General features: G+C 34.8%; 1 protein-coding gene across 2 annotated transcripts; it reads left to right on the forward strand.

Annotated features, from left to right (window-relative positions):
- The first annotated feature begins 1,022 nt into the window (after positions 1-1,022).
- On the forward strand, positions 1,023-12,251 carry LOC145204908 (hepatocyte growth factor receptor-like). 2 transcript variants are annotated; one of them, XM_080077519.1, is made up of 11 exons: positions 1,023-1,323; positions 2,928-3,153; positions 3,673-3,879; positions 4,589-4,785; positions 6,110-6,219; positions 7,709-7,868; positions 8,865-9,001; positions 9,439-9,651; positions 10,117-10,143; positions 10,594-10,749; positions 11,030-12,251. In XM_080077519.1, the coding sequence occupies exons 1-11, from the start codon at positions 1,135-1,137 to the stop codon at positions 11,130-11,132; spliced, it is 1,725 nt and encodes a 574-aa protein (XP_079933645.1). In that variant the 5' UTR covers positions 1,023-1,134; the 3' UTR covers positions 11,133-12,251. The 2 variants fall into 2 exon arrangements, with proteins under 2 accessions (XP_079933645.1, XP_079933646.1); XM_080077520.1 differs by lacking the exon at positions 10,117-10,143 and having other exon boundaries at positions 11,030-11,257.
- The last annotated feature ends 1,746 nt before the right edge of the window (positions 12,252-13,997 follow it).

The following is a 13,997-nucleotide window of genomic DNA, read 5'->3' on the forward strand; positions in this document are numbered from 1 at the left end:
ACTACGTTAGCGAATTAGAAATGTTTATGCAAGCGTGACGATCAGTAAGTTACGATGCGCCTGACTGATTTACGTGGATTATTCGCGAAATAGAGCTTATGACGACATAGAACTTCATTGTGCAACGTAAATAGAAAATTTTACAGAAAGTTTATTGAAGTTACCTATGGAAGCTGTGTTAAGTTGCGCGGACAACATTTTTGGCGCGGATTACACGTCAAAAGCCTAAATTTGCGCGGATTACAAGGGAAAATCCAAAATATTGCCTCCTTTGGTGTAAATTAAATCAACGCTCGACAAAAAATGGTTGAAATTAAATGAACGCTCGACAGAACATAAGTATTTTAAAGCGCTGGTGTTATGATGTTTATGTCAAAGTTTTACAAAAAAGCATACCGTGAAGCTCTGGAGTAAACGATTCATTTTGCGTAGGCGGCACTGCTGAAAGAAGTTACAATTTGGCGAGACGAGTTCTGTTTTTGTTGTTTGTCTTTGTTGATAAGCAGTGAGTGTTGGTGGTGCATGTCGATTTAATTTCACTTTTTGAAATCACATTACCTAAAACAAACAAATTTTGTTTTATGTTTTAACGTCAAGAAAACTGCATGATCAAAATGACGAAGAACAATTACAATTTGAGCTTCCCTTCTTTTGTTAAACTTTTCGTAAAGATTAAAACTGTGCTGTCATTGAATGAGCATTTTCAGTTGAAAGTTTATGAGTGGGCGTAAAGAATCATGAGTCAATAAAAAGGGCATTTGTTAGTAAAAATCTTTATTTGCAATTAACGTGTATGAGCAACACATTTGTTTTTTCTTATTCAACGCCGTTTTCATTGTTTTAATGCAGTATTGCAGCTTGATAATGGAAGAAGAGTCAATTTTCAACCAAAAATTTTAAATTGAAACTTTATTATAGTTAATTTAAGTATATATTTAAAAAATGATTTAAGTAAGCAAAATGTATTTACTTTAAATAAACTGATAACCAATATTGATAATTTGATACATCTTGCTTATTGTAATGTTACAAAGTTTTCTACAGCATTTAAGGAAAATGAAACTTTTTTACTACATAAAAAACCTGAACTAGTTTAGGTGTTTTTTTGTAATTGACGCACCTTGCAATTTTACAATGAAAATTCACAATGACATTCACCTCAATCGGGAGGAGGCCAACAGTTTTCTTTCTCGGAAACTACTAAAAAATAGTTGGCACCATTTTGAAGAAACACAGCAGGGAAATTTGGAAAGGGAATGTATGGAAGAAGTTTGCAGCTGGGAAGAAGCTAGAGAAGTGTTTGAAACTGATGTAGACAGCTTGGTAAGCAAACAGTTTCACCTTCATACCTAATTTTTCAAAAAATAGGACACTTTTCATGTATTTGTAATAGAATTATTGGATTTAGTTATGGGAAGAGTACCTGGTACTCGGTATCGATGGTATCGAATGATTTTAGTGGTATCGATACTCGTACTCGGTATCCAAATATTTTGTCTCAGTTTTCGATACCAACGTGCAAGTACCGAAGGCCGATTTACACCATAAGAATACGGGCAAGTTTATGCCAATATTTGCCTCTGACTAGGGATGTTCAAAGTAGAATAACTGGGTATTCTAGAATAATTATTTAGAATATCGAATCCAGTTCTTATATTATTTTGGCTGTGTAATCACCAATCTTAACAACAATGAAAGCTAAGCAGTTTAAAACACTGTCACACATATTTTTCATTTTATACAAAAAAAAGCAATCAAAACAAAGAAAAACACTGGGAAATGCCCCAAAATGTACAAAGTCATGGAGAAATTAGCACAACAGTTGAAAGCTAATGCCTAACAATTTTATTTAGTGGTTTTTATTGCCTTCAGTAGGAGTAACTATGTTGTAATTTGGTTTGTTTGGTGGTAGAGGACTAACATAGACTCCCTAGTGGACAAATGTACAACGTTTAAGTTAAAACAGCTGCCAAAAAAACAAACACCCTAGCAAACAAAGTTTGGACAATAGGTGGTTAATTTTTAAATCCCTATTAAACTACCTGCACTTCTGCAAAAGTTCAACCTTACAGCGTTTACTCACTACATTTTTATGTTTATCTGGGGTTTACCGTCAAAACCGTTTGTTTTCTGGTGTCAAAGTCCGAAAACAATGAAATGCCGACAAGACGTTGCTAAGCGCATCGCATAAACATAAATCACGTAACAAACAAACGTCACGTGCAAATCGCTAATTATGCCTCCAAAGCACCACCTACTGACTTGACGCCGACGACTTCAACGTCTTTGGCGACAAATACATATCGGTTCCAATTACCCTATATAAACGGCAAAATGGATTCGAATCTGACTGGATTCGAATCCAAAGGATTCGATATTCTGCTTTGAACATCCCTACTTCTGACAGCACAAAAGTGGAAAAAAGTTCTGCCAGTTTACGTATATCTTTTTCGCTATCACGTGGTGATTACATTTTTCGGCATGTGTGAGTGCACGCCTATACCCCGACCATGGCAGATAAATTAGCCAGTGATATACAACTAAGTACAACACACTAGATTTAAGTACTCAGTAATCATACTCGGTATTGGTACTCGCTTCAAAACCTGGTGTGGTCCCATCACTAGATTTGACTTTACATTACATATGTCATCCAAACATGCATCTAAAATATACAAGACTTGAATCACTTGGTGTACGTTAATATTGCTTGGTGTACCTTTGTTTTGCTTGGTGCAACTTTACCAAGTGATATAAGGATGTGCCAAGGGGTATAAAGGGGCACTAAGCAATCCTGTACTTTTATTGATCCACCCTCAAATAAACACTAGTATAAGAACCCAGCGAAATGACTCAACAAAAATTAAAAAAACTTTTATATTCTATCTTCTTTTTGTGTGTGTAATATTTATGCCTTTCTTTTGTAGACCACATTTTGGGCACAATACACTGGACAAACTAATAATTCTAGCCAAGACAACCCAGTTGGCATGATTATTGGAATATTATTTGGTGTTATTGGATTTTTTATTGTCATCATCTTGGTGTATGTGCTTTGGAAAAGACAGAAAGGGGATCTTGACAAAAAGATGGCAAAAAACTCTGAACCATATACCCCTTATCCCATGCTAAGTTACTACTCCAAGCGAACTGGTAAATATTTTGCTTATTGCTTTTACTAAGATTTTTTTTGTGTTTACATTTAATTTCAAACCAACAACCAAAAATGTGTGCTGAAATATTTATACATGAAAATTTTTAACCCTTTTGTTTTTTATAACTAACGGTTTATATATTGTCAAAAAGAATGTATAGTAAACCCAAAGTAATTTGAAACCCCCAAAAATGCCTGGACTAGGCGAAGATCCAGATTAACCGATGTCAATTAGTTTTACCACATTACAAATTATTTGTACTTCAACTTTTTACAAATTAGCAAAGATTCGAATTAACTGCATCTGGTTTAACTGAGGTTTACTATATATATATTGAAACAATTTATATTTTATATATCTCTTGTATTCAATTTTAGTTTTCTTGTGCAAAACCAAGTATATATATATATATATATATATATGTTATCTTATGTTAGGCAAAAAATAACCTTTGACTGTAAAATCCTGTTGTTAAAAAATAAGTTGGCATGACGATATAATTGTTGATTTATTTCAGCTCCACCATCTGACAATGTTTATGAAACACCAGTGTTGGACAACTTTGACAATGAACTTGCAATGGGTCTGAGTGAATGTTACTTGGAAAGAGAAAGATTACAGCTAGGTGTTGTGATCACAAGCGGAAACTTTGGAGATGTTTGGAAAGGAAAACTACGACAGAGGGACAACTCCCATATTAATGTTGCTGTTAAAAGTCTCAAAAGTAATAATATTAGAAATAGTAATAACCTTCAGACTTTTATTTGATTTAATTTTAACATTTAAATTTATAAAAGTACTTAATTAGAACACTACATCAATTCTAAAGGTATTTGTTTGTTTCTGTTGGACTGAGATTTCAAGGGAAAATGATTTTTAGTCATTCCTTGTTCCTGAAGCATGTTCCTGATTTGATCGTTTAGCCTATATTTAATATTAGGGGCAAAAAGCAAACACCTAGCCTCCAAGCTACAAATTACATTACAGTATTATTAGTTAACTATTAATTTTTGTCAAGTTGTGATTTTTTTAACAAAGTAGCAGCATTCGTTCATAAAATTTCTCTTAGCTCCCATTGTCTGTTGAACAAACAGAAGCCTTCAGATATTTTATCTTAGACCAAATGTTGACGTTGTATCTAATAAAAAATTAATGTGAGATGCATGTTATTGTGACATTACACATGCTTCCTTTTTCAGCATTTGTGCATTAACAAAGGGTTACATTTAAAACAAAGAATCTCACTAAAAAAAATCTTTTGTTCTGAATATCAGGCTGTAATTAGCTTAAAAATATGAATAAACTAAGATCTAATGAATATTTATCCTAACCCTTTTTAATGCTATAAAAAAATAACCCTTTTTAATGCTATAATTTTTTTCATGCCACAATTTTTTTTTTTCATTGTTTTCATCAACATCTTTTTTGTTTAGATGTTGATGATCCTGAAGATATTGAAAAATTCCTCCGTGAAGGAGTAATGATGCGAGGTTTAGATCATCCAAATGTCCTCTCCTTGTTAGGAGTTTGTATGGACGCTGATATGGAACATAGGAAAACCTCTCCTCTTATTGTTCTTCCATTCATGGAAAATGGAGATTTACGTACTTACCTTAGAGATGGAAACAATGTAAGTGTTATTTGTGACCAATCTTTACCTTGATGAACTTTATGAATTAGCCATACGTCATTGTTCAATATTGGTGTTGGTAAAGTGCTTTGTACACTACATATGGCAAAAAGAAACAGTAGTGCCAGCATTTAGGGTTTAGAACCAAACTTATCTGTTGATTATATATGTTCTAGGGCCGGGGTGGGCAACCTTTGTTACTGTAGGGCCAATTATAAATGTCAAAATTGGATCGAGGGTGCACATGTGCATCACACAAAATGATTTTGCTTTGTTTCTTACCAAATATGCTTAACTACAAGTATAATTCGTATTTGATTCAAGCCACATTTTGCCAGATCGCAGAAAACTAGCATCAGGCGCATTAATCAGCTCAAAAATATGTAATAATTGGACTCGTTTGCCAGTACTTTTGAAATCTAAGCGTCTCTGCGGGCTGCACAAGCTTTAATGAAGAACCGCATGCGGCCCGCGGGCCGCAGGTTGCCAACCTCTGTTCTAGGGTAATCACTCAGACAAAATGTCCTAATTAGTCAAATTTGACCAACATTTTAGCTGGCTGAAATAATAGTAAAACCTTGGCAAAACCATCGGCCACAAAAAAGCCTAAATGACATATATATATATATATATAATAGAGTGTTGGCACATTAGTTTGTATTTTTTGTCAATAAACAATGCTCTATTCGTATGTCAATATATTTTACATATCCCCATAAAGTGTTTGGTCATAAAACCACAAGTTGTATCACTAAGTTCACAAGCATAAATCTGATGCACTTAACAAACTAAAATTGTCCTGGGATAGTTACATGATTTGTAGACATGTGAACACGATAAATACAATGTAAACCTATGCTTTGCTCTATCTCTTACGCTTGTTGGTTAAGTTTTTCCCACACACAAGCATCATCCAACCAATGTCAATATTGATTCTATCAAGTGGAATGTACTGTACAAAATGAGTGACGATTTTATTTACATTCATAGGGTGGGGCATTGAAACTTTGAATTTTATTTTCAAAATGCTAAAGTTACCTTTCATATAGCAATAAGTACCATTGGACTCTGGAAAAGTTTTCTGGACTTGCGCCGCACCAGCAATTAAAAAAAAATGAGGCAAATTATTTTTAAAGTTAGGTTTATTGATACAACAACAAAAAGCCACAAAACGGAAATATTTTGCGACGCCCTTGGAAAATTGAAACGACGCACCAGGGCGTCGCGACGCACAGTTTGAGAATTACTGAACTACACAATAGATTTTTAAGCTAGAGAATATAATCATGTTTGTGTGTAAAATTGGTATCTTTTTAACATTCAGGTTCTCACTGTCCTTCACTTGCTACGATTTTGTGCTGATGTTGCTAAAGGCATGGCTTACCTTGCTGAAAAAAAGTTTGTTCATCGAGATTTAGCTGCTAGAAATTGCATGTAAGTTTTGGGTTGAAACATCTTAAAAGTAAAAGTTTCATCGCATAACATTTTAACATATTCATATTGTGTCAACATGTGGTCAAAACTCAAGACAAATGCATCAAATAAAAGGATGTTAAACGATCTTACAGTTTAAACCAGCTGTTCCCAAACTGGGGTCCGCGGACCTTTAGGGGTCCGTGAAGCAATTTTACGGGGTCCGCGAAAAGGTTGACGTGCCTCTATGGTCTTATTTGGTGTCAATTTGTGTCACTGAATAGGTTTAAATCAAAGTACAATTAAAAGTTTGAAAACCACCATGTTAGAAAGTTGTTACATTAAAAAGAATCGTGACTGCACTAGTGTACTATAAGAAACAATGGTTTTGCATTTTTCCTATAGCATTCTTTGATTTTTATAGGGCCGCGAAATATCAAAATAATTACAAAGGGTCCACCAGGCAAAATTTTTGGAAAAGTTTGGGAACCGCTGGTTTAAACATTTTAAAACAAGGAACATTGTTTCAGAAATGAAAGGAGAAAAGTTTTAAAATCAAGTGTGGGAAATCAACTAAATATATTGCTTTTTTAAACTCTTGTCAGGGTGGTATTTTTTTAGTATCGTCCACTTAAAACTTGCTATCATTTTCTCATGGGGCCCCTTTTACCCAATTTAGCAGATTGTTGGGATTTTCAGTGAAATAAAAGTTTGTTGACCTGCCAGCTCACAAGCCAACAAAGTTTTGGTTTAGGGCAGTGGTTCTCAAACTTTTTGGCTTTGTGGACGCTTTTTCATGCTGTAATGAGTCTAATTGCGGACTTCTATGTGCTTTAGGTATTTTTGACCTTATTTCATTAACAAGCAACCAAAACACGGTGCATAAAATAGCAACCATGTTTGTTCCAGGACCAAAGTTTCAATCCCTTTGTTTGGGTTGGGATGTCGTGAATCAACAAGAAAGACCCATTACATTGTGATGTGACGTTCTTTGTCGCTGATAATTAACGTCTGTTGCATCACAATGGGGTATAAATGTTACAATGCATTTTTGTTTGTCGCCTATGAAGAACGTTTTCAAACAAGTTTCATGATATTCTAAAACGCCAAAGCGTTTTTTAAATTGTGTTTTATCAATCTTCTTGTGCTCGAATTCAAAAGTTGTCGTGGACTTCTGGAAACGCTTTGCGGACTCCTAGGGGTTTACAGACTCCCGGTTGAGAACCACTAGTTTAGGGAAACACTGTTTTGGAATAAAAATGATCTGTAATGTTTCACAATTGACACTTCAACTACGACAATAACACATCATAGTCTCTACAAAAATGTTCTGACCTAAACCTTTTGAGGTGCTTTTGGTGTGTGGCTATGCAGAACCAATTGTAGATACCTAACACCACTAGAGAATTCAGTTGCACCTGTTAAGTCCTTTGTAGCATTGAATTGCACTATTATAGGTGTGTCAATGAATGGACTTGCCCCACAAATAATTGTGTTGTTTTTGTTATAGGGTTGACAGCAATGAAAGCGTCAGGGTTGCTGATTTTGGACTTTCACGTGATCTTTTCGATCGTGATTATTATCGCAGCAGTGTGAAAACTCAACTGCCACTCAAGTGGATGCCACCAGAAAGCATAAAATATGGCAAATATGGGGAGAAGAGTGATGTGGTAAGTCAGAAAATCACCCACCAATATTTTATATTGTTTGGTTTTGATATTAATATCAATGTTTTGGGGTCAAAACTTTTATGTAGGGTCATATGTGTTACATGTTACCTTTTAGCTTTGTAAAATTTGTGAGCTTTCTTGAAAAAAACAACATGAGTTGTTATTAGACAGGGTAGTTTCACAATGATCAGGTGTAATGAATCATACACCCAACACTATGTTAACATCTGTTGTAGTTCTACCACTGATTCTAATCTGTGACATTTGTTGGTGAAAGGAAGTAATACCATGTGAACCAGTAAATAGCTTTTGTTTAGTAAAATATAATTCTATTGTGTCCACACATGACCTATTCAACAGGATTAGAGATGGGGGTTTTAGGGTTATCAAGTTACAAATGAATTGTATGTGGTTACGTGACCAATTAGAATCCAACTTCAAAGCAAAATTCTCCTAAAAGCAAAAGTAGACAATTTGTTTTTAAACAGGTCCTCAATATAGTAGGTTTTGCAAAAAGAAACAAGATATTTTCCTTACAACGATTTTTTTTACCATGGCCTTGATTGTCTATTGTCATTCCGTATTTGTACATAAATATATATTTTCAAAATTTCAAAAGATATTAAAAGGTATTTTTTTGATTGTTTTAGTGTTTAACCTTTTGACAACAATATAAATGATAAATCAGCAGTATTTAACAAGGTAGTAAGTCATGAGACAATGAAGTGTTTTTGCCCTGGGGCTATCAGTCAAGTCTTGCTGGAATTCAGTAATTCACTGATAATTACTGCATTTACTCGAAAGAAACAGTAATTTGAATTCCTTACCATTATCAAACCAGACTTGCTAACCTAAAAAAACTACAAAAAACAAAACCACAATTAACTTTGCAAACCACTATCAAAATAAACAATGACAAAAAACACATTCAACTTTAGCAATAGTATGTTTTAGACAACGTAATTTTTAAATTTAAAATTAGTTGCAATATTGCAGTGGTCATATGGAGTGGTGATCTGGGAAATTATGACTCGTGGAGCTATCCCATATCCAACAGTACAAGCAGTTGATATTCTACAGTACCTGGGGGAAGGAAAGAGAATGGAGAGACCAGAATGCTGCCCTGCTAAACTGTAAGTTAAAAAAATTAACCCTAGTTTCTTTTGTAAACTTTTTTTTATTGCACAAATCATGCCAAAAAGAGGAACATGTCTTTTAGATGAATGTTACGTTTAAAAGTATGCATGGCTAGAAATAGTTTATTGGTAGAGGTTTTTCTATAAAGCAGGGTTGGGAAACGTACAAGGCTGCTACCATATTACTGGGTATGTCAAAATAGAAATGATTTGGCAATTAGGCTGGTTTTTAAGACTTGCATCATAAGAAACTGAAAATCTAGCATCTTTTACTGTTAATTCTATCAAAAAATATGTGAACATAAATTACTAAATTGTTTGGCATGATATGAAAAATTCCCATTGGTATGCATGCCAGAGGTTGCTGACCCCTGGTGTAAAGCATTGTAGCAAATAAAGGTTTGGCACATGTACATTATGGTATTTTTTACCAGTTACAAAATCACCGCAAAATGTTGGATGGAAGAACCAGACAGTCGACCAACATTCGAAGAACTTGTTAACATGACAAGTAATCTGGTTCGAGATGCCAAAAAGTCGGTCCGTAGAAGAAATCCGTCTTCTGAAGCTGGATCATCAATTGCTACTGCCAGCAAATCCTCCAATCCCTACCAAAATAGTCAGAGGGAAAACAGTGCAGGGGACAGGTATGTTCACGCTTGTGTGATTATGTGTAGTGTTGTGAAAGTGGTTTCTTGCTATGTTTTGAAAGTGGAGTGAAAACATTATGTCATTGTGCACACATTAAACTTGCCCTGTCACCTTTCACTACTTCTGTGGCCTTAGAACAGTATATGTGTGTTAATTATGTGGAAAAAGTTAGCTAAACAGTATAATATTGTGCATATTTTGGGAAATATTCTAGTTTAAATTTCTTTGATTTAAAAAAATAGGGACTGTTACCCTTTCAAAATTAGCCATATCTGGGTTTAAATCTTTGTTGGCCCTATAGGAGACCTGAAAACAAAAACTTTGAACCAACTTCTAACCAAGTTGTGTTAGACATTTGCTTCAGCATACCATATTTCCGAATGAAATGACAAAACACAAATTTTACTTTACATAATGTTAGTCAATATTGGACCATTTTTTTGTTTTCAAATTGTCTTTAGAAGATTGGAAAACTTTTACTGGACTGAGTAAGTAGAGCAAGCACTATGTTTTGCAAATTGTTTTAACGTGCCCAATCATTTTGTGGTAGTATTTTATTTATTTTTCATCCAATTACCTTATTTGTCTTCATGTTTTAATTGGTTTTGTTTTACACATTTATTTTACCACACAATTTAATACTTTTGAGTATGTGTGTGTTGCCAATTTTTTGTAGCTAGCATGTTTTTTTGAATATTCATTATTTTTTTATCTTATTAAATGTTTGCAAGCTTATTACAAATAAATTGCAATCATTGTGTAGTTAAAACTTCAAACACAAATTTGCAAATTAAATTGTTGCACAATAAAAATAATAACAATTAGACACTGACAAGTAACTAATATGAGGTAACATATGTATACATGTCTTACCTGTTTTAGCCTACTTAAAGCCAGCTGTTTTCAGTTAACATACAAAACCTTTTGTCTAATTATAGGCCTAAACCCAAGCCAAGAAACTCGCTTCGAACAAAAAGTGGGGACAGAACAGACAAATATCGCCCAACTGAAGGCTCTGGGGGCAAAGGTCAAAGAAGACAACCACAAAGCAATGGAGAAGTCAACCAGAAGTTGCTTAAAAAAAGGGATGCAAGGTAGTACTTTAAATTAAGTTCTTTTACTGTGTTTCCACACTAGTTATCTGCCTTTTTGTTTTGTTTTTATTTGCTATCTAATGTAAGCTTGTGAGTTTCTGAAAAAAAAAGTTCAACCTTTTTAGTCATGATTTAAATCTCAGTTCCTTTCAAAAAATACAAAAAAATCGAATAATCCATATTATTGAAAAAGGTGTTTTATATCTGTCAGTTGTTTGATCATTTTACTGGCTTCAACTTATAACAAGACAAAAACCTTAATAACTTTTCTGTTGTCCAGAAGTGGCAGTGGTAGCAGCAGTGGCCGATCAAGTCATCGTTCTGAGGTTGAAGTTGGTGTTTATCATGGCACAGATGACCAAGGAAGAACCATTTCTGTGTGATTCCCGCTTTTCATGCTCAAGAGCGACAAAAACAATGACCTGTAGCAACGGGTTGAGTGTTGAAACTGAGCTATAAGGTCCTGGATTTTAGATTTTTGAATGAGGCCATTGTACTTTATGTATGAGTATGCAAATGTATTGGTACAAATGTTACAAACTGCTGTTTTTTTTATTTTTGTAGCAGTTTTTATTTTGTTGTATATAACTTTTGATGGTCCTATTTCTAATGAAATATGTTCAACCATTATAATGGTCTTATTTTCATTAAGAATGTTGAGTCAATATGTTTTTCTTTGCAACCTTTGGTGCTTGCATTCTACAATTATCAAACTTTGAAAGTTTTCACCAGTTTTTGAAACCTAATCACTGAATAGTTTTTCTGTAATATAAAACACACTGCACTTGATAACCAGCTATATTCTCACACATGTATAACACAGGTGCACGAATGTAAACCATTTCTGATATTTTTGTTGTTTCATTGCACTTTGCCAATATAGCAGAATTGTTTGGTGTCCTTTTGCAAGTCGTACATCAATATTAGATTTATTGAAAGTTTTTTCTTGTGACTGCCAATGCTAGCTAACTATTGTTGGTTGTTGGGCCTATTATCTTGTACAGGCATTTTTACCAACGTTCGTGTAATTAAGTGTGAAAATTTTGCAAACTGTCCTGTTTATAAAATGTTTCATTAGTTAAACATCTTTGCAACATCTGAAATACAAACAAAAGTACTCTAAAAGTAAGTAAAACAAACTGTGGGTATATTTAAAACTTTTGATTATAAGATGCCTATTAGGTTCTGTTTTTTCTTTGTTGAGCAACCCTTATGCCTAAATTTCTTTCATTTTTAAGGTGCCATACCATGTTTTATTCGATTAAAAACGTTTCTTTTTTAAGTTGTTTTTGTTGCACACTTGTATGAATATTGACTTATTGGAAGCAACTTTTGTATAGTGTGCTTTCTTCCTGTGCCTGATGTTATTCTGCGCATGTTTTTATAGCATAACGTGCGTTATTTTGTGCCAGCTGATCGCAAATGTCCAATCAGCGCACTGTATTTTACGCGCATATACGTGTATTTCTGTAGTATGGCAAAAATAAAACATGCGAACTGTAGTTTTTTTATTCCTTCCAGAACTTCAGTAAATCTAAAATAATACCCCAAAATACGACTCCGCGTTACAACGGGCTTGAAACATGGTAGGAATTCAGTCAGAATATCATTCTGGCCAACACAGTTACGACATCGTTTAACACCGCTTTGGCTAACAGCGGGGCTCATTATTTCAAAGTCAATAGCTTACAATCCGAACAGCAGCATGACTTGGGTTCATAAGAGAAAACAAAGACACTGTTACTATAGTGCTGTGGTTCCCAACCGGTGGTACGCGTGCCACTGGTGGTCAGCGAAGTCATTCCTGGTGGTACGCGAACACCTTTCGGTATTTTATTTGTTCCGTATTTTCGCATACGAAACGCTAATTCTGATAAAAACGTTTGTTACTTAACACCGGGTTGCGTATTACTTGGTGGTGCAAAACTGGGACACTAAAGAAGCAGTTACAGATTGCGCATTGGTGTGGTGGGATCTTCGTTGTTCTACATTTTTAGATTCAAAATGTAACGCTTGTCTGATTGAAAATAGTCTACTTTTTTCTAAACATGGGCGGTACGCGGGGACGATGCGTCAACTTCAAGTGGTACGCGACCACAGAAAGATGAGGAATCACTGATATGGTGGTACGATTTCCACTGGCACCAATCCAAAGTGGCGACACCAGTAAAAGAAAACTTAAAAAAATGTCGTTGAGGAGTGCGTAAAAAACCAGGAACTCCTCTTTTAGATCTTTAGCAGAACGTCCGGATTTACCAGTTGGTTGACCTTCAATCTACCATACACCCTCAAGAATGTGCTTGAGAACAGAGTAGTCTACATATTCTCCGTTATCCAAAACAACAAATATATCTTAGACTGCACTCCAAAGTATGTATTTTTGACAATTCTCTGTTTTCATAAAAGTATTTGTGAAGAATTATGAAATGTAGTTGAAAAAAGAATAACGTATTTACCTTGCGCTGTTCCAATTTCGTGCCATTTTTAGCTGTACCAAAGAGTATACTATTTGGCTGTACAGATTAAATTATCCGCTAGACGATGACAAGGCGCCACTTGTTAAGTTGCGTAGGAGGGATTTTCCCGGTTTGAGAAAAAGTTGTTTTCTTTCTTAGAAGAAAGGGAGGTGACTAATTTACAGCGGCGTATTTACAGACAGGACGTCAACGTGAAAAGACTGAAACTGACACCGCCGGAAACACCAAACTGTCATTATTATTAACGGACCTCGTACTTTTTGTCTGGTGCAAAAACTTGGAATAAACTCGCAAAATAATTTTATGCTTGCCAAAAGCGCGTGCATTGGTAGATTCGTTGTAATTCTGCAGTGATAATTTGGAGTTTATTTCCAAGGTTTTTTTAGATTTTTGGGGTTTAAGGCGCGTCGTTTAGTCGTCAGTCAGTTTTGGTCGCCACTAAACTACTTCCTGCATTGGCAACAACAGCGAGCGTTCTGGCATTGGAATCGTGCATGGGAAAATGCATTCATGTCATAAATAGCCCAACAGTTACAGTTTTTCTTGCACGATTCCAGTTTTACCATGTTGGCTTCAGTCTTCAGTATGGTGACAATATGTATGCACCAGAGAAACTGTTGTGGAAATATGTAAATGTTTATGCCAGTTATGTAGTTTGTAAGCAGGACAATGTCTGTTGTTGCAAAGTGTTCATGTCAGTTACTATACACAAGTGTTTCAGTATGGGTCATTGTCGTGTGCAACAACATATTCTGTTACAGTCAACCGACA

The sequence above is a fragment of the Phallusia mammillata genome, chromosome 8, assembly GCF_965637545.1.
Source record: "Phallusia mammillata chromosome 8, kaPhaMamm4.hap1.1, whole genome shotgun sequence".
In the NCBI taxonomy this organism is placed as follows: domain Eukaryota; kingdom Metazoa; phylum Chordata; class Ascidiacea; order Phlebobranchia; family Ascidiidae; genus Phallusia; species Phallusia mammillata.